The 20722-nt window shown below is 40.5% G+C and overlaps 1 protein-coding gene across 7 annotated transcripts in view; it reads left to right on the top strand.

The window, feature by feature from the left end:
- The window catches only part of ptprfa (protein tyrosine phosphatase receptor type Fa), a 454009-nt gene that overhangs the window by 270873 nt on the left and 162414 nt on the right, over positions 1 to 20722 (top strand). For all 7 annotated transcript variants that reach the window (XM_037768968.1, XM_037768972.1, XM_037768971.1 and 4 more), the window contains 4 exons: positions 2702 to 2971; positions 8454 to 9035; positions 13839 to 13975; positions 15351 to 15495. In XM_037768968.1, coding sequence (XP_037624896.1) covers positions 2702 to 2971; positions 8454 to 9035; positions 13839 to 13975; positions 15351 to 15495 — 1134 coding nt within the window. The remainder of the gene's footprint in view (positions 1 to 2701; positions 2972 to 8453; positions 9036 to 13838; positions 13976 to 15350; positions 15496 to 20722) is intronic.

The following is a 20722-nucleotide window of genomic DNA, read 5'->3' as shown; positions in this document are numbered from 1 at the left end:
AGACAGGTATTAACCAAAATTTGTATGAAATGAAACTAGTTTCAAAATGGTCACAAATGTGTATTACATGACTTACAAATGAAAAATTTGATTTACAAACGATTTGTGTGTAATTTTGGGTACCCACAAATGTGTGTTCCTATCTACACACAAATACTAATCAATTTGAACACATGTAACACAGTTTTACAAATGCACACATCATAACCTGAATAAATATTGATATTGTACGTACAGATCTTTAACTTCAACTTCACAAATCTGATCATTTTCGCTTTCAAAAAGCTTCCTGTGTGTGCGCGTATCGCCTGATATGCATGGATCAGGTTACATTTGTGTGTGGAGTTTTGAGACTATTTTCACTGTCTCCAGCTCGAACAGATCCACAAATGCATGCTGCGTTTAATTACTGGAGTAAAACCTCAATTAGAACACATACCTTTATCAACTATATACTCAATACTTATAGATGTCAATATATAGTTTAAATAAGCTACCGCTGGAGGACACGTTCTTCTGCTGGGAAAACAGACACTCAAGGCAAAAAGGCGATGTCGGCTGAACAGAACCCTAACCACTAAGTACAATACACATCTTTTAAGGCCATTTTTACAAAATGAGGTTTTCCCTTATACTATGACACAGAAATCTCTACTTCGTTAGCACTTGCATACAACAAACTTTCCAGTTTTATTCCTATCTATATTCTGAAGGTTTTTACAGAGGGGTTTGATCATATATAATTCATAGCCTGATTTATAGAGCATTTTATTCCTAAAAACATGGCAAAAAATTATATTTTGAATGTCTGTTGACATTATTTTCTGATTTATTGAGTGAGAAAAAGAGATATCCAAAATCCTCTCAGTAAAAACCGTTGACTCTAATATGTCAACAAAATGAAACAAGAATTTTGAACCTGGCTTTATTCAAAGTTCAGATTTCTGTTCTGGAAATGTATGCAAACTAGCACATATATAATAATATAATACTTCATTTGCATATTTAACACACCATTTAAAGATAATTGTCTTAATGTAAGTAATCAACTGGGGAAGTTTCTATGGTGATATCTATTTGCAGAGTGGCTATCAGTAGCTTATTTAAACCATATATTTACACCAATAGGCTACTGTATAGAGTATGTAGTTGATAAAGGTATGTTTTCTAATCGAGGGTTGACGAACTTTTCATGTTTCCCACGGCTGGAGACGGTGAAAATAGTCTCAAAACTCCACACATAAAATGTGACCTGATACGTGTGTATCGGGCGATATTTATTTGTAAATCTTATTTTTCATTTGTAGATCATGCAATGCACATTTGTGACCATTGTCAGACTAATTTCACTCACAGATTTGCCCACTGCTTTCATGTATGTAACTGTCCATTCAAAGTGTATTGTTACATTATCTGTGCACAGTAATGCAGCTGTAAAAGCAGAATGATGAGAAATGTGTGCACTGTAAGCAACAGTAACTTCATGACAAAATGAAAATCAGACATGATGTTCACTGATGATGGAGTACAAGTCTTTACAAATTGATTTTAATGAATAAAACCACTGGACCGCTTGAAGGTAGGACTATAATTGTCTTTTAGTATTTTTCTTATAAACCAACCTAACAGAACTCTTTTAGAGTGCATTGAGACCAAACCCCTGAAGTTAAATCAGTGGTAATAACATTTATACATGGTAAAAACAAAAACTGATAGATATATCTGAAAACAGTATGTAAAGCGGCAGTGGGTAGAAATGGAGCAAATATGATTAAAAAAAAATCATGTTCCTCTGTGTCCTCCGGTGTCCTCCGGTGCTCCTAACGGCATCTGCAAACTTTCACAGACCGGAGGAAAACAACCAATCAGAGCCGATCTGGTGTGCCGTCCAGGTGCCGTCTCTGAGCAGCTGTCAATCACTCGTGAACTCTGACCAAACAGTCAAACTAGGCAGCGCTGATCAAATATGAATCAATATTCTGTTACTGTAATGCCTATTTCTCTCCTCAAAGCACTGTTTAGCTGTAAAATGAGAAAGTGTGTGACCCAGCAGCCATGTTGAGATCTCTTGAGGAAATACCAAGCACCGCCCACCAGCCGGAGCACAGCCAATAGGAACGCTCTCTCTCTCTGAAATGACCCGTGATTGGTCAAAGTCTCCCGTCACGGGCTAGATGTTCTAAAGCCTGAAAACAGAGTCATGAGGAGGAGCAGAAGTCTAGTTATCTCTCAGAACACTTGAATTACAATATGCTTAAAGGTTTTTATGGAAATTTGCCCAATGATGCCAAAAAGCTTTAACTGTAGACATTAGATGCTAAAAATCAACTTAGACTAACATTCGTGACATTCTCTCATATAACATGTAAACCAAAGGACTAAATCCAAACTGAAACTATTTCTAATGAAGAGTACTTAGGTAGCAGCAGTAAAAAAAAAACTGCCTATAAATTGGCTATAAACTGATTTCGGAGCAGAAACATCCACTCTCCATGAAATAGTCTGAAACTGACTTTAGAGCTTGATGGGACAGTAAAACTGTAGTTATTCAGGCTCATCCAACCTGAGCAGTTCACACACACTGGTGCACAGTACAAGCCAGGCCAGTCCAACATGGCGTCAGCCCAATGGTCCAGTGACACCCCCCCTCCCCCTCTCCTTATCTGTGTCCTCTCACACTCCCTCTCTTTTACCCCTGCAGTTCGCCGCGTGCCTCCCCGTTTCTCCATCCCCCCCACCAATCACGAGGTGATGCCCGGCGGCAGCGTCAACCTGACCTGCGTTGCGGTTGGCGCTCCCATGCCTTATGTCAAGTGGATGAGCGGCGAGGTGGAGCTGACCCGGGAGGAGGAGATGCCTATTGGCCGCAACGTCTTGGAGCTCACCAACATCCGGCAGTCTGCCAACTACACCTGCGTGGCCATATCCTCCCTGGGCATGATCGAGACCACGGCCCAGATCACTGTCAAAGGTCAGAAGCACTCGTCTCTGTGAGGGTTGGTGTGTCTGGGTAGGAGGTGGAAGCAGAAAACAATCATTTGTTTGAAGAAATAAGTGCGTATATTTGCTATGATTATTACATGCTTTTGTGGGTGATAATTTCTGGGCTTGGCAATGCAACATTTTCAGATTCAGTCCTGGAGTTTAAAGAGTCAGGTCTCCAAATCCCTTTTGTTCCCCTTACACTAGTCGTATGGAAGTTCAGGACTTCCTGTCTTAAAATGAAATGATTTAATTAAGTTGATATTTGGAATTTAATTCTTGACCATTAATGTGTGACAAAATAATCTTAACTCAGATGTCCTCTCACTAGCTTTCAGCTGCAGCTCGTTGTCCGATGCAGTTGAAAACTACTAAGTGGACCTTTAAATTAAAGGACCAGTATGTGATATATTTACTGTAATAAACGATAAAATGACCACGATATGTCATCAGAGATTAAGGAAACATGGTGATTTGAAATACTGGCTTCTCCAACAACGATGTTACAGCCAGTACAGTATGTTCTCCTTTGAAATTTCCATTCCGGTCCGGAACACCTGTTTTTGTTTTGTCCGGTGTGATCCCGTCCACTGACCGTTTTAACACCTGTTGACACATGTGAAACAAACTGGCATGCAAACACAGCCTTCTGCAGCCATGGAAGCAAGCTAACAAACTGGATCAACAGAGATAACATAACACTGCTGGCCAGACAACACATTCTCACTCCCAACCCGTCAAATACCGCCGCTTGGTCCCCGCCCCCTCAACATCGGATACCAACGAACGGGGTACCCCTCTTGCGTTTTTTGGACGGACCGTGGACAGCGTGTCAATATACGCTCATGACGTGCATAGTGTCCTTTCAAAATAAACTTCTGTTTTTACAGGAAGTTAGGTTTAGGCAACACAACCACTTAGTCAGGGTAAGGAAACGGTCGTGGTTAACTCACGTGACTCACGTGACTGACGGGACTGACGATACCGACGAGTCACGTGACTGAAGACTGACATGACAAAATATGTCAATATTACTTTTAGTTTCACACTTGTGTTTGTTTGACCCGTCCACTTCCCCTCCTGCCCGCCCTGAACGGACTCTCACACTATTAATACTACGTCACTTTCTCCGACCGTCAAATAACGCCGCGGGTGGGTTTACATTGGAGTTATATGAAAGCCCCGGTTCGTCACATACTGTTGCTAAAGGGTGCCTCTGTGCGTTGGTTTCTGATGCTGAGGGGCGCTGACCAAACGACGGTATTTGGTGAGTTGGGAGTGAGAACAGGTTTGGCCAGAGGCTAATGCGGTCGTGTCTAGAAGGTAACCCTCAAATTGTCACACTGGAGGAGCGGACGGGCCACTGCTCCGATGTTTTGAATTTGGACCGCGATTACCCATTTTAAACACTAGCTGTCAATGCTACATATTGTTCCTTTAAGATAATTCTGTCGCAATCATTTAAAATGAGATCTCTATTGACAAATCCACAGTGTACTCCCGAGCATGACACTGCAATAATCAATATAACATTTAACATGAAATAGCATTTTAATTTTCAAATTGAAAAGGTGTGAGTGACCCTGCAAAAGGGTGGATCAGTGGTGCATGTTGGGACACCAGCAGTTACTGAGGAGGGAAAGGGTGAAGGTAAATGGGTGCCTGGATGCTGTTGGAGGATCTGGCCCTGAGGCCTGTACTACGAAGAGAGTTCAACATAACCAGGGTGTCTTCTCCTTATCTAGCTTCACTAACCGTAACGAACGAGATCCCGCTAAGCGGTCCTACGAAGGTGGTTATCAACTCTGTAAGTCAACCCAGGGTTTCTCAGTCTGGCTATGAGCGCGTTCACATGAACGGGGCGGTGTGTCTGCAGCATCTGACCAATCACAGACATGGACAAATCTACTGTCAGCAGACAGACAGGCAGAGAGACACATTTTACACAGGAAGAGTAAACTATATTAGACAAATACGAAGAAGTTAAACACATAATCAGACTAAAAGTAGGAAGGACAGCTGGCAAAAGAAAATACTTCCGATGTGTGAATGTGTAAATAAACAGACTTATTCATTTAACGGAACACTCAAAAGTCAGATAAAGTCGTCTAGATACAAATAGCTGTGAGGAGTGAAATGGATGAATGAATTACACTTTTCTATACCCTGTGGCTATGATGTGGCGTGTATGACTATTTCAACCTTCTTTCACCTGCGCCCCTCCTCTCAGGTGGTGTGAAACGGACTCAAGAGCAAGTAAAAAAAATAAATATAAAAACACAATTCAAAGCGGTAAACACCCACAGCATACCGCCAGCTCTCCTTCCTGCATTTGTCAGATTAAACTGTGTTGTTTTTAGTCTGATTATGACTTAAACTTCTTCGTATTTGTGTAATATTATCATACGTTCCCTGCACCGAGCTCTGATTGGTCAGTAGGCGGTGCTTTTATACGAGTTGATCTCTTATCTGGAACATAACCTGCTGCGGAGCAGGTTAGCTGTTCAGCATCAGTTACCATGGTGATCTACCTCGGTAAGAAGTGATCCACCGTAGTAGGACGGAAAACCCTGAAGTTACCTCGCTAACGCCAAATCCTGCTTCATAGTACAGGCCTCTGGTCTCATTCCCAGGGCGTCAAATACCGATGGTGACGACGTATGAGACACACCGCTCTTTCAAGTAACTCCAATGCAAATCCATCCGCGCCGATGATGGAACTAGTGCTGTGGAAATGCATTAACATTTCACTTCCTGAACTAGAAAAAAACATTAACTGTGAACACAATCCTGGCAGGAATTACGTTTCCTTCTTGTGTTTTAAGAAAATTTGTAATATAAATGTCTTCTCTAATATATAAGTTGAAGAGAAATGTCTGTCATTTGGAGAGTCTTTACAGTAAATTAGGAAGATAACAAAAACACATTTCATTTCACATTACGCTCCATACAGTGTGCAAACTAATTCAACAAGGTTGATACAGGGCTTCAACAGGTCTACATGAGGAAGCTCTTGGTATGATTTCATTGCAATGCATTGAGCTCTGTTCTACCTTCATAGTAACAGATTGATGAGAGCACAGTGAGACAGAAAGCTGCACTTCCATTCAGCCACAGTCGGCTGGGTTCACATGTTTGTGCGGGAGGAGGAGAAGTGTTGGATGCACTGTATGATAAAAAAAAAAGCAGATGTTAAGACTGGAGCAGCAGAGCAGTGGAGCTAAAAGCCTCTGGTGGCAGCGGTTCATCCCTGTGAACATTTCTATACTCCAGCAGCACAGACCATCACTAGTTCTGTATAATCCGAGCTGTTTTTAAAAGTCACATTACCTGCAAAATATAGAGAAAGCCTTTCATTTCATTTGATACTGTATGACAGTCTCTTCTAAATTATTATATTCTAATATTACTCTATTATGTGGAGTAGCAGACAGTCAATTCAAGATGAATGAATTGACTGTGATTGAATTGAATTGACTGGCTCGTATGATGAACGATAATAACATTCTGAAATGAGTTTCCACTGTGGAAGGCACTCATCTTTTTTCTCATCTTTTATCTCTTTTACAATGAAGACTACAGGTGTGTAATAAAGTGAACTGATTGACACCGCAGGGTGGAGAGTGTAGTGTGTATGGACAGAATGAGGAAAATCACTGCCTTATTGGAAAATGCACACAAAAATCCTCACCTTGTTATTACAGAAATGTAGGTGCAGGTATCATGGAGAAATGAAGACAAAATATATTTGTGAGCAGAAAATCGATAAATCATCTTCACAAGGAATTAAAATAATGTAATTCTTAATTCTTAATGCTTTGAATTAATAATTTATTTGCACAAATTAATGAAAGATCATTATTAATTAACAGCGCCGCATGCCGGCCACAGCACACCGGAGGACGGATAGACATGTTGCCGAAGTCCGCCGTTTGAAATGCAGTTTCGGGATGTTTTGGAGGTTCACCGTCCACCAGCACCGGCCGCTCTCGCCTCAGATCCAGCTAGCTAACTACAGCTAACTAGCTAACTACAGCTAACTAGCTTACTACAGCTAACTAGCTAACTACAGCTAACTAGCTAACTACAGCTAACTAGCTTACTACAGCTAACTAGCTAACTACAGCTAACTAGCTTACTACACCTAACTAGCTAACTACAGCTAACTAGCTAACTACAGCTAACTAGCTTACTACAGCTAACTAGCTAACTACAGCTAACTAGCTTACTACAGCTAACTAGCTAACTACAGCTAACTAGCTAACTACAGCTAACTACAGCTAACTAGCTTAATACAGCTAACTATCTAACTAGCTAACTACACCTAACTACACCTTACTAGCTAACTACAGCTAACTAGCTAACTAGCTAACCGACTAGCTAACTACACCTAACTAGCTAACTAAAGCTAACTAGCTAACTACAGCTATCTAGCTAACTACACCTAACTAGCTAACTAAGGCTAACTAGCTAACTAAGGCTAACTAGCTAACTACAGCTATCTAGCTAACTAAAGCTAACTAGCAAACTAACTAGCTAACTAAAGCTAACTAGCAAACTAACTAGCTAACTACAGCTAACAACAGCTAACTAGCTAACTACAGCTAACTAGCTTATTACAGCTAACTACAGTTAACTACACCTAACTAGCTAACTATCCAGAAAGACAAACTGTCATGTCAACAGGTTTATCAGTTTGCCTGTTTGCTGCTACTCAGACTCAAACCAGCATGAGTGCGCCTGCGCAAGCTTGAAAGATGACGTATGACTTAATATAATGATATTAATATCATTATATTATCATATTAATACCATTTGAACTTGTCCCTCTGGCACTCTTTTTTTATACAGTTGTTCCAATAAGTTGATTGGAGGTTGTCTCCTCATTGCTGGCCAGCTTCGGCTGCTATCAGTTAGTGGCACTGTGAAGCCTCCAGCAGTGGAAAATAAACAGCCATAGTCAGGCCATGGACGGTCTACTCTAAATGAGCAACTTGGATTCAACACAGTTTTGTTTTTCTTTTGAACACAGATACATGGATATAGCTACTGTATATATATTTAGATGTTGCCTGTTAAATGTCTTTGACATTCTTTAATCATAGGTCAATGATCGTTTGACGTTTTGTTCTGGTCATTCGTACGAACAAATTATTTAATTCAAGAGGACAAATTAAGTAAACCATGTCCACAATTTTGTCATTTCTGTGCATGAATTTGTCTTTTTTGTTGTTCCATGACACCTGGTGGGCTCCATATGAACCGGGTACATAGTTTTGTTGTATCTTGTAAACATTCAGGACAGTAGGCACTGCTGTGTATATATATAATTTATATACACATATATGCACTTCTCCTGAATGGTAATGAGCTGATGGATAGTGACAGTGTTGAAGAGCTCCATGTACTCAGAGGTTCAGTAAGTGTTCCTTCAGAAGGTGACTCTCTTGTCTGTCTCTGCTCTCTAACAGCCCTGCCCAAGCCACCCACTTCCCTCATCGTGACAGAAACCACGGCTACCAGTGTCACCCTTACCTGGGACTCTGGCAACCCAGAACCGGTATCCTACTATGTGATCCAGTACCACGCCAAAGTGTCTGACAACGGCTTCCAGGAAGTAGACGGAGTAGCCACGACCCGATACAGCATTGGCGGCCTCAGCCCCTTCTCGGAATATGAGTTTCGCGTTATGGCCGTCAACAACGTTGGCCGGGGGCCTCCCAGCGGTATCGTAGACACCCGCACAAGCGAGCAAGCGCCCTCATCGCCTCCTCTTCACATCCAGGCACGCATGCTGAGCTCCAGCACCATGCTGGTGCAGTGGGAACCTCCAGAGGAGCCCAACGGCCAAATCCGGGGCTACCGGGTCTACTACAGCTCCGAACACGAAGCCCCGCTCAACGCCTGGCAGAAACACAACACAGATGACAGCCAGCTCACCACCATCTCAGGCCTCACCACGGATATCACCTACAGCCTGAGGGTGCTGGGCTTCACCTCTGTGGGAGACGGGCCTCCCTCTGATGTTCTGCAGATCAAGACCCAGCAGGGAGGTGAGAACACGCTCGCTATGTCACTGCAAAGCGATGGCACGAGAAAACCGATTGGATGCTGTGGAACAAGCTGCAAACACAACATTGACATATTATCATCTTATAAAGTTGTTATGGCAAACATGGTGGCGAACAGATGCCTATTTACATCTCCAACAGACGCAGAGCAACATTAGCATTCATTTGGCGTGTTTGTGTTTGTGTCCATCTGATGAATGTACAGTTAGTCCAACATTCACTCTCCTTTTAGCTCTGGTTTGGTTTCTACCAACTCCTGAGAAAATGATCTGGCTCTATAGCCTTTCTTCACCACCTTGTCAGTAACTTAAGTTGTGTCCCAGTTCAATAAGTACACACTCATTGTGAGCAAGTTTTCAGTATGTAGTGTATTCACACTAGAAAAGTGTACTCAAAACAACTAAACCACCTGCTTTTTCACTGTGCTGTTGATGTACACAATTGTTCAACATGCATTGCTCAAAGGAAATTGAGGGGCTACTCACAGCTTCAAGAAAGTCAAATAAATTATGGATAATGGTAGGACAGCTAGGCCTGTAACAATAAACACTTTTGTTGGACTATTTATTGTCCCAGAAATAATTGTGATAAACGATATTATTGTCATTTTAATACCATTTTATGCCACTGATATAATGATATTATGATAGCATAATAATGGAAGTACACACTTTCAAAGAGCAATGGACTTTTAATTCTTAAGAATATTCAGACATTGGAGTTAGAATGTGATAGAAATATTCAAAATATTCAAAATAAATAAAACATTAATAAAATAAAACCACACAGCCAAAACAATAAATAAAGTGGACTCTCTGGCTCTGTTAACAAAAAATGCACAATATCTTGCGCAATGCCCAAGTGTTATAATGGTAGGGAAAACCCTGCTGTTTATTCTGGCATCCTGTTGGCTAAAATGTTGGTGATATTCTTTTGCAAACAGACACACATGTAAACAAAACGTGCAAGATCGAGATCAACAAAAGTTATCGAGGTCATGTCCAAATATCGTACGATAAGTTTATAACGTAAAAATGATTGCGGTTATGTTCATATATCGTACGATAAGTTGATAACGTAAAAATGATCGCGGTCATGTTCATATATTGTACGATAAATTGATAACGTAAAAATTATCGCGGTCATGTTCATATATTGTACGATAAGTTGATAACGTAAAAATTATCGCGGTCATGTTCATATATCGTACACTAAGTCGATAACGTAAAAATGATCGAGCTCATGTCCATACGTATATCATACGATAAGTTGATAACGTAAAACTTATCAAGGTCATCTTTGTATATAAAACGATAAGTTGATAACTTCAAAATTATTGATATCATGTCCAGATATCGTACGATAAGTCGATAACGTAATTATCGTGACAGGCTACAACAATGAAGTCATATTTTGCTTCCTCTGTGTGATTTTGAATTGGAAGTTAGATTCCAAATCTCAGTTTGATTGAAGTCTATCTTCGTAGGTATTTCTTTGTAGACTGATGATGTACTATCACAAATAGTTTAGTGTAGTTTAGAGTAAATATACTTGGTTACATTGCAAATCTGGTGCTGGGGCTACTAGAAACATGAACACCAACAAACCAGCAGTATGACATAACCAACCGTCTACAGCTAACAGTCATCTCCACTGCTATATGTAGCACCTCTAAATTACACCTCCATGACTGTAATTACTGTAATTACACGTGTACTTGTATGCATGTAAATGTGTGTGTCTGTGTAATGGACACACAGTATGTAGGAAGTTATTGGTAGCAGCAGAAATGTCTGGGCTAAATGTAATCACACGGTGTTACACTCACATCAGTTTGAAATTGCAGAAAAACAGAGTTGTAATGTGAAACATTAGTCCGTCAGATATTCACCAGCTGAGACGAACACAGTGGGTCATTTATTGTACAGTGTGTGTGTGTGTGTGTGTGTGTGTGTGTGTGTGTGTGTGTGTGTAATATGAAGGTCTCACACACTTTATCCTCAAGGACAAAGTGGCTGCCTCCACGTAGAGGAATAATAATAGTATTTCATTCAGCGAGAGCCTGTTTTTCAATGCTTTCAGCTTGCTGTGCTTGGCTGGAAGAAACATGACATAACAACAGGGCTGCAATAGAAGATAAAGCCACCCAAATTCAGCTGACCCACTTTATTTATTTTTGGAATAGAGTTCAGCACCCTTCCAGGCTGACATAAATCATTTTGACTTAAATGCATATTACAAAGTCTAGTAACTAGTATCGGACTGAGAAGGATGGGCTGTTTCACCCCGTTGTTTTATGAGCACATCGCAGCGATTAATGTAACATTTTCCCAAGTCGTGCCATCTATTATGTGCCCGTGTACTGTATCATATCATCAGGAGCAATGGGCTGTGGGCCTGTGCTGAGACAAAGAATCACAGCCTTCAAAGCAACACATGCACTAAAATCTGTTACTTTTAAAAAATAGAAGCGCTGCAAAAGAACTATGTCCCATCCTCACGGATCTTGAAGCCTCTATTTTAAACACACAATATGTCATTTGTGCTGCTAAGGGGCTCTCAGTCAAAACAAGAACAAAAGGAGTAGTTATATGACGTCGTGAAGTAGCGTGGGAGTCGGCGTCTTGGCAATTGCCAATTAGTTGTGTAAGACAATATCAAAAAAATTGCATATTGCGATATTATGTTTTGTGATACTGTATCGATTCTCAAAAACACTGTATTGATTTTTAATTAATAGTTTACAGTTTAGTCAATACTTTATTTCATTTGCAAAGAGATGTCCCCTCTCAGTGTATGAGCCCTCTGAAAGTAGTGCTATGGTGTTGGATGTTACAGGGACTGTGATTAATGCAAAGGCAGATCTCACTGTTCTGATTGCATAAAAAAGTCAACTTATTTCTTTACTCTGATTTTTTGACAGTTTTCCTAAAATTTGATTTAAAAAAATCCAATTTATCGCCTTAATTGCAGTATCGCAATATGTCGTGATATATTGAATGGTAACCCCTGTATCATGATACGTAACGTATCGTCAGATTGCAGATGAAAATTTATCTGACATGACTTAGGCAGAGATCCTGTTCATGGATGAGGTAATGTATAATAATATAGGTTTATTCATGTTACATTTAGTCACGGTTATTCACATTTAGTCACAGTTATTCACATTTAGTCACAGTTATTCGCATTTAGTCACAGTTATTCGCATAATGTCATTTCATTCTAAGTGAAATGCCACACGTAACGTTGATTTGCTAACTTACCATTAGATGAGTCGACTGCCCATAGAGCTAATGTTACTGTAACGTTAGCTAACGTTATGTGGCGAATGTCATCGTGGGTTAGCCCAGCGCTCTGAACCGTGGTCAAAACAATCATACTAAAAATAACTTTATGAGCGTATTGAGCGTTAACGTTAAAACGTTACCGTACACATTAGCTTAGTGGCTGCACATTATGTTTGAAATATAACTAAGGGAGTTTTCACATTAGGTACGATTGATCCGTACCGTGCCCGAGTATGATTGCCCCCGCCCTCTCCATTCAGCTTTCACATTAGTAAAGTTGTTCCGTACCCGAGTACACTTGTGTCATCATCCAGGTGTATTTGTTTATGTTGAGATCAGCTGTTCGTAGCGGAGCATCTTAAAACACTTCATTCAAACTGTAGAGAAATTAAATAAAACTCACCTAGTTTGACCGTTGACAGCTGCTCAGAGACGGCAGACTCCAGATCAGCTCCAGATCAGACCGTTTTATAAAAATAACTTTCTTTAATCATATTAGCTCCATTTCTACCCACTGCTGCTTTAAGCCCTGTAATGTGAACGTATAGCTCTACTTAGACTACCAACAACAATGTACTAATAAAAGTGGTCAAGGTGTAAGTACTCCCACAGGTGCAACAAAAGTAAAAGGACAGTAGGGAGATATCAATCATGCACAGTCTACACATCGGCGGCTGTGGCTCAGAGGTAGAGCTGGTTGTCCACTAATTGAAAGGTCGGCGCTTCGATCCCCGGCTTCTCCGGTTCACATGTGGAAGTGTCCTTGGACAAGAATTACTGAACCCCAAATTGCTCCCGAAGGCTGAGCCATCAGTGTGTGAATGAGTATTTAGATTAGATCCTGATGGGCAGGTTGGCACCTTGCATGTCAGCCTCTGCCACCAGTGTCCATTTACCATTTACACCCTGATGAGAACTCCAATCAGGCTGTGGGTGTGTAGGGGCTTTAAAGCAACATTAACTGAGTTTTCAGCCACTTAGGGGCAGTGGAATAAGCTAAAACACAACTTTGACGGAAGTCCAATGCCATTTGCAGATCAGTTGCCTCACCTCAGCTCCATGGTTCTGTGCCATAATTAGGATTTTAGTAAGTGTCAGTAAGTGACAACGATGGTAGTAAGTAGTAGAGCCAAGACCAAACTTCAGGCTGCCAGAAAACACTGGTCTGGCTGTAATGATGGTATTTGGAGAAGCTGTGGCCTGCCATATTAGCATTACACACCTCAGTAAACCCCTGGCAGTCATGGACATGAGACACTTTTAGGATTTAAAATCACCTTAGAGGATTTGAAGGTGATGACATCCTTTATACTTTCTCAGTTTTGTTGCCGTTCTGAATACTGATGAGTATTGACTGCAGCATCGCCCAGCCTCCCACTTCACCTCCTGACTCCCTTACTTTGTATTTCCACCTCTGAATACTCCCTTCACCGTCTTTGTCTCTGTCTCTGTTCCTGTCTTTTAGTCTTTTCATGTCTTTGTTTTCTGCCTCCAGTTCCAGCTCAGCCGTCTGGTTTCGAGGCTGAGGCCGAGCTGGACTCACGCATCATGCTGTCGTGGCTTTGGCCCGTCCAGGACCCCATCGTTGGCTTTGAACTGCTCTACTGGGAGGACAGCAATCCTGCAGACAAGGTAAAGACCACCTTAAAAACAGTTCTCTTCCAATGAGCTAGCTTGATGGGATGGATTTTATTCTTAAAATGTGTCTTTATTTAGTGCATTGGAAGGTTATTATTATTTGTATTATTAGTATATGATGATGATTTGCATGTTTGTGTTGATATATTTATTTTTATAAATTCTTATATTACCACTCGTGCTGTCAAAGTTAACACGATAATAATGCGTTAACACAAATTTGTTTTAATGCCACTAATTTCTTTAACGCATTAACACAATTTGGGATTTTGAGTTGTAGCTGGCTCACTTTTAAAGCTCGGTTAGGCAACCGAACCACTTGGTTGAGGTCAGGGAAAGATTTTGGTGGCTGAAATGACCTTTTGGATCGTGACAGAACGAGAACTTTGGTCTCCCTCATGAAGGTTGGATGCAACATTATCCAACACCTTAACCTCTGTTTATTTAGCTACACTACTGCCTGCAATGGCACTGAATGTTGGTACTGGACATAAATCGTGTGCTGAAAAATAATCTAGTATGAATTTAATTCCTAAAATTGTGTGGATTTTAGCATGTTATTAATTAATATAGTATAAAGTATATATGTTTATACCAGAGCTGTCAAAGTTAACATGATAGTGATAACGCAGATTTGTTTTAACACCACTAATTTCTTTTAACGCATTAACGCAACTTGTGATTTTTAGGTTGTAGCGGGCTCAGTTTTAAAACTAGTGAAGATATTAGCATCATATAAAACTATAAAAACCTGAGGAATCCATTGATATCAACCATGTCATACTAGCTTGTCAGGAATGAGGTTAAAAACGCTCCAAATTAAAGCTAAATTTTGGCGAGGAAACACTGGCATTGCCATTTTCAAAGTAGTCCCTTGACCTCTGACTTCCAGATATTTATGATAATCCCATGCAGTTTTGGGCAAGTCATAGTCAAGTCAGCACACTGACACACTGACAGTGTATCATGTTATGATTTGAGTATATTCTTTATGCTAAATGCAGTACCTTGATTTCCAATAATAAATATATACATATATAAAGCAGCATATTTGTCCACTTTCATGTTGATCAGAGTATTAAATACTTGACAAATCTCCCTTTAAGGTACATTTTGAACAGATAAATAATGTGTGATTGACTTGATTAAATATTTGAATGGATTGACAGCTCTAATTACCACCTAACACATTCTTTGTTGGTAATTTGGTCTTTTCAGTAAAACCTTTAGCCATATTTTCATTTGCATGCTGTTTGCTCCTGCAGCTCCCCCGCTGTTTCGTCTCATTTTACCTGAACTCAGATTGAGTTCACCAAGCATGAGATAGTTTTACCTTTATTTACCACAAACGCTTTTCATCTTTCCACAGCATCATGCCACTTTCGACCCAGCAGGCTCCCATGCAGTTGATGGTCTGAAGCCAGACACACTCTACGTGTTTTCCCTGGCAGCAAAATCTGAGATGGGTTTAGGAGTCTTTACTCAGCCTATTGAGGCCCGGACTGCCCAATCCAGTGAGTACTACAGCCTTCTAATGTCACTTTCAGGCGTCTGGTTCAGCAAAGAAAAAAATGATTCATGTTGCCTTTTAGTTCTTGTATGTTTTAATGTTTAAAATAACTATTTACAACTGAATCAAGAGGAGTATAATTAATCAATATCAACCGACAGGTAAGTCACTGAACAGTGTTGGTGATGTCATCCTGCAAATGAATAAGCTGAATGTAAACAGGAATGCAGTAAATGTATATGCATAATGATAAGTAAGTATAAATATTCAGTGAAGAAGCAAGAAGTGTTACAGGCCAAATGCCATAGACAATAAACATAAATGCCCGGCCGATGTTGATCCTAGTGTTAACTTTTCCTGCTTCAGCCTCCCGACCGTGGTCAGTTTTGGTCTCCTGGGTTGGAGTCGATAACATTACTCGCTCTGGAGTTAACCCCCGTCACTCCACTCAGAAACCTTCGTTGGTCTGGAGTATCTGCAGCATTTATTTCTGCACAAACTGCAACTTCTACTGAACATTCACTGATATTCTCAGAGCTAAACTAACCCTCTTCTGCTCTGCTGCTCGCTCGATTTCTCACTGACTCGCCGCCGCTCTCTCTCTCTTGCTTCACCACTCTCTTCCCACGTGCACACACTCACTCTTTGCACTGGCTCTGTTATTCTCCAACATGATCTACGTCACTCCCACAACACTAGTTTTGCTCCGACGCCGGTCACATTTCTGTTTTGCAAGACGGGCTTCACTAGATATAACTTTGTTTTTTTTTTGTGGTTCCATGGAGTTGGTTTTGAAGTCTATGTTGGGGTGGGGGGGGGCTGGTCGTTTGTTGACGTTAGCGGACTCCATTGCTAACCGAACGTTAGCTATGGTTGCACAATGTTAGTGCCCTGTGAGCTGTGGATTTTCCCGGGTTCTTCACATTAAAAGCAGTCTACAAGCTGACAGAGGAAGCTCAGAAAGTCGCACAAGGTCTCATGTTTTAGCTTAGCTTACAACCTGTTCACTCATTGGCAATAAAAAACGAGTAAAATGTGTTAATACGTGTAAAATCTTACATACAGTCACTTTAATTTGTATTTTTTTTTATGATAATCACATGCAGTTTGGGGCAAGTCAGAGTCAAGTCAGCACACTGACACACTGACAGCTGTTGTTGCCTGTTGGGCTGCAGTTTGCCATGTTATGATTGGAGCATATTGTTTTATGCTAAATGCAGTACCTGTGAGGGTTTCTGGACAATATCTGTCATTGTTTTGTGTTGTTAATTGATTTCCAATAATAAATATGTACATACATGTGCATAAAACAAGCATATTTGCCCACTCCCATGTTGATAAGAGTATTAAATACATTTTGAACAGATAAAAAATGTGTGATTAATTGAGATTAATCAAGATTAAATATGTTAATCGATTGACCGCCCTAATAAAAACATGCAACTGTACAGAAATACCAGCTTTAAACAGAATGTGTCTCACTTAGTAGCAAAAAAAAAAAATGTTTTAAATAGTTTTATATACAGACTTTTGTATAAATTATCCAGTAAGCCTAGACCCCAGGTAGGGAACCACTGCATTAGATAATACACACACAGATAATGTGTGTTGTGGTTTTAGACTTTACTCAACCCTGCATTTACTCGACAGTATAATGAATGCAATGAATATAAATGAATACAAAGACGTATTTCAAAGGGGTTCAAACTAACCTCAGTTTTGTAATATATCGCCCCTTTGCCTCTGTCAGCTTCTCTTTGTATGGGCATTTGTCTTTCACACATACTTTATACATTTCTGATGATGAAAGATTGAGAGGTTGGAGGTTTGGGACTCCTGATGTCCTTGTTCTTTGTCATCCTTTTTACAAATGTAAGTAGAGATTAGCTTTGTTAGACTGACTCCCACCTGAATAAGAGAGCAGAACCTCCTGTTCTAAAGCAGCCATTTGTGTGTGCTCCAACTATTCTAACACAGTGATAAGAGCACCAGACGGGCTGTGTAATTGCGGTTCCAAGCTCTCAAAATGTAATTACCAGTGTAGCATTTATTATGTGAGGACTTTTTTTCCGCGTGCCAGTCACGCTTGATATTGCTGAACACGCAACTCAATTACAGAGTTCAAGCACCACGGCAACAACAAAAGAAAATGTCAAGAGTTTTTTTTGTCAAGCGTAAAATCCATTGTTTCAGCGAAGCCATCATTCATAGGCACACTAGTATTGCTTGATATTTCTATATTTGCTCTGCTTTCTGCTGCCTTCGCGTAACAAATCACCAGGCGTTGCACATCTCACATTTTGACAAATAGTCTAATAAAGGCACTGAGTCGATACATACGGCATATTATGATGTAAGACCAAGAAAACACAAACAGACCGTTGCACAGAGAGACAGTTTTTATCATGACTGTCACGTTCCTTCAGAATGATGGTTTGCCATGTGAAACATGGGGTCCAGTGTGCTGATGTGCAGGATTGCTGCTGTTGGATCACCGCTCCCACGCTGACAGTAATACTATTGAACACCTGTCATTCAGAGCTTGACTGCATATCTAGCGTTGGAGCTGCGCCTCTCTGGCATGCTGGGAGATATGTGGACTTGAACCTACCGGATTTATGACAGCTCCCAGAAGGAATCAAAGCCCTCTCTCTTGTTTTACCTGTCAGGAGTGAAATCCCTGCGCCAGCAGTCACACCGCAGACAAAAGAGTTTTGTCGCTTCGATTTTCAGTCTCTCTGGCAGCCGAACCCGTCGTGTCAGGAAAGTTGCTAACGGGTCTAAAGACCCCTGACCACTGCTGTCACTTCCTGCTTGTCTAACTCCCTCCATCTTTTCATCCATCTGCCGATCTGTCTTCTTTGTTTTGTTTATTTACAGTATATATCTGGAGCTTGTCAGATTTTAATTCTTAAAATTGACAGGCCTTCAGATGAGATACACTTAAAACAAGGTGATATCATGATCTTTTGTTTTTAGCGATGGCAGGCGACTGTCACAATACGATGATTTACTGTTGTTAAAGTGAGATAACACACGCAATCAAGTGATTCTTTCAAGTGTACCTCTGTGCTGCTACAAAGCAGAGTAGAACCACCTTTTTGTTATATTGTTTAAAGGACCAGTATGTAACAATTAGGGGGATCTATTGGCAGAAATGGAATGTAATATTAATAAGTATGTTTTCTTTAGTTTATAATCACCTAATAATAAGAATTGTTGTGTTCTCGTTACCTTAGAATGAGCCGTTTGGAATCAACCATGTTGCACTGCCATGTTTCTACAGTAGCCCAAAACGGACAAACTTGTATATGTAACAAGTTGTGTGAATACAAAGAAGCATACTGCTTCTCAACAACTCACCCCTTGGAATTTAGTCCTGGTCCATCCAACACATTCTCACTCCCAACTCGTCTAATAACGAAGCTTGGTCAGTGGCCCTACGCTTCAAACTCTGACTCTCTAGGTAGCCCTCAAGCGTCAGTTTTGGACATCTCAAGGACAGCGTTTCAATATACGCTTGTTAGATGAATAGTGTCTTTTCAAAATATACGTCAGTCTTCATAGGAAATTAGGTTTAAGCAACAAAACTACTTAGTTAGGGTTAGGAAACGGTCGTGGTTGACGTTAACTTGCCCAGCGAAGCCCGGTCTCACCAAATGGCATATGAATTGACACAGTAATTTGTAAGTCATTTCATGTGCAATAACAACACCTTTGTTGCTTTTTGCGTGTCATGTGTACGCCATGTAGTCAGTACTGACTGCAATGCAAACACATCCATGTGACCAGAGCTAGTGACCAGCCCAGTCACACAGCAGTTCGTGAAATAGTCACAAAATTTAATGTATTGATTCGTGTACATGGACATGAATTTCACATTTTTTTTCGTGATGGTCTGCACAAAATCAATTCATATATAAGTCACGTAATTGTGAACCGGGAAGTATGAAGAGCGGCTACCGTCGCCTAGAGAGGAGGTCGCGGTGGATCAAAAAAACACAGGACTTTCATCCAGGAGGTGTTCGTGTCCTCTGTGAAACCACAAGTCAAAGTTGATTTATCTGTCACATAACTTCCGTACTTAAATTACAGCACTTAACAGAGTCATTTTAACCCAAACCGCGATATTTTCCTAAACCTAACCAGTTTGTTGCTTAAACCTAACCAAGTTGATATATTCCTAAACCTAACTAAGTTGTTTTATTTTGAAAAGACTGAAATTGACTTGTGTGTCACGTTTTGTTGGACATTCGTAGTAAAACGCACGAAAAATACGTTGTTGAAAGTCGCGCTGAGCGTCACAAAAACGAGAAAATTGTGTCTATGTACACAGATCAAATAGATTCAATTTCATGACTATTTCACAAACTGCTGTGAGACTGCGTTGTAGTGATGTAGAATAAGAAGAGTAAGAGTAAGAGAGACTGCTCATGATGGGTGAGAGGGGAGGGGGAGGGGTCCAACAAACACAGGACTTTCAACCAGGAGGCATGTTGCTGTTGAGTTATTTTGAAGTTACGTTAGTGAAGTTTGTGATGGGTTTTCCGTACTTTTGTTATGTTGTTTACGTACATATTTTACTTTGTTTACATTCTTATTTTAAGCCCAACCATGATATTTTTCCTAAACCTAACTAAGTGGTGTTGTTACCTAAACATAGCCCAGACCGTTTCACTCTAACAATGTAGCGTTAAATAAAAAAGCCATTTCTAAACGTTAAGTCCATGGCGTATAAATGACACACAAAAAGCGTAAAAGGCGTTATCATGACACACGGAAATGTTGTGCTATTTATACACCTTTCTGTGAGATGATGTTGGACTAGTGACTGCCTGACAACTCGCGTGACTAGCGACTCATAGGACTAAAGATACTAACGAGTCACATGACTAACGACTGATGTGACAAAATAAGAAAATGTTTACTTTTAGTTTCACACGGGACACAAACAGCGGTCTCCTTGAGTCCTGTTTTTGTTTGACCCATTCACCACCACCACCTCTCACTTGCCCTAAGCGGACTATCACGCTCTGTATACAACATCAGTTGCTTTGACCGTCTAATGCTGCGGATGGGTTTACATATCCGTTCTCACTCCCAACTCAATTGCTGTTGTTTGGTCAGTGTCCTTCAAGATTGAAAACCGACGCACGGAAGCACCCTTTAGCAACAGTATGTGATAAACCGGGCTTTCAACTGACTCCAATGTAAACCCACCCACGGCGTTA

This window comes from Sebastes umbrosus, chromosome 5 (assembly GCF_015220745.1).
Source record: "Sebastes umbrosus isolate fSebUmb1 chromosome 5, fSebUmb1.pri, whole genome shotgun sequence".
In the NCBI taxonomy this organism is placed as follows: domain Eukaryota; kingdom Metazoa; phylum Chordata; class Actinopteri; order Perciformes; family Sebastidae; genus Sebastes; species Sebastes umbrosus.
The sequence above is the reverse complement of the archived record's forward strand: the minus strand, read 5'-3'. Positions and strand labels throughout refer to the sequence as shown.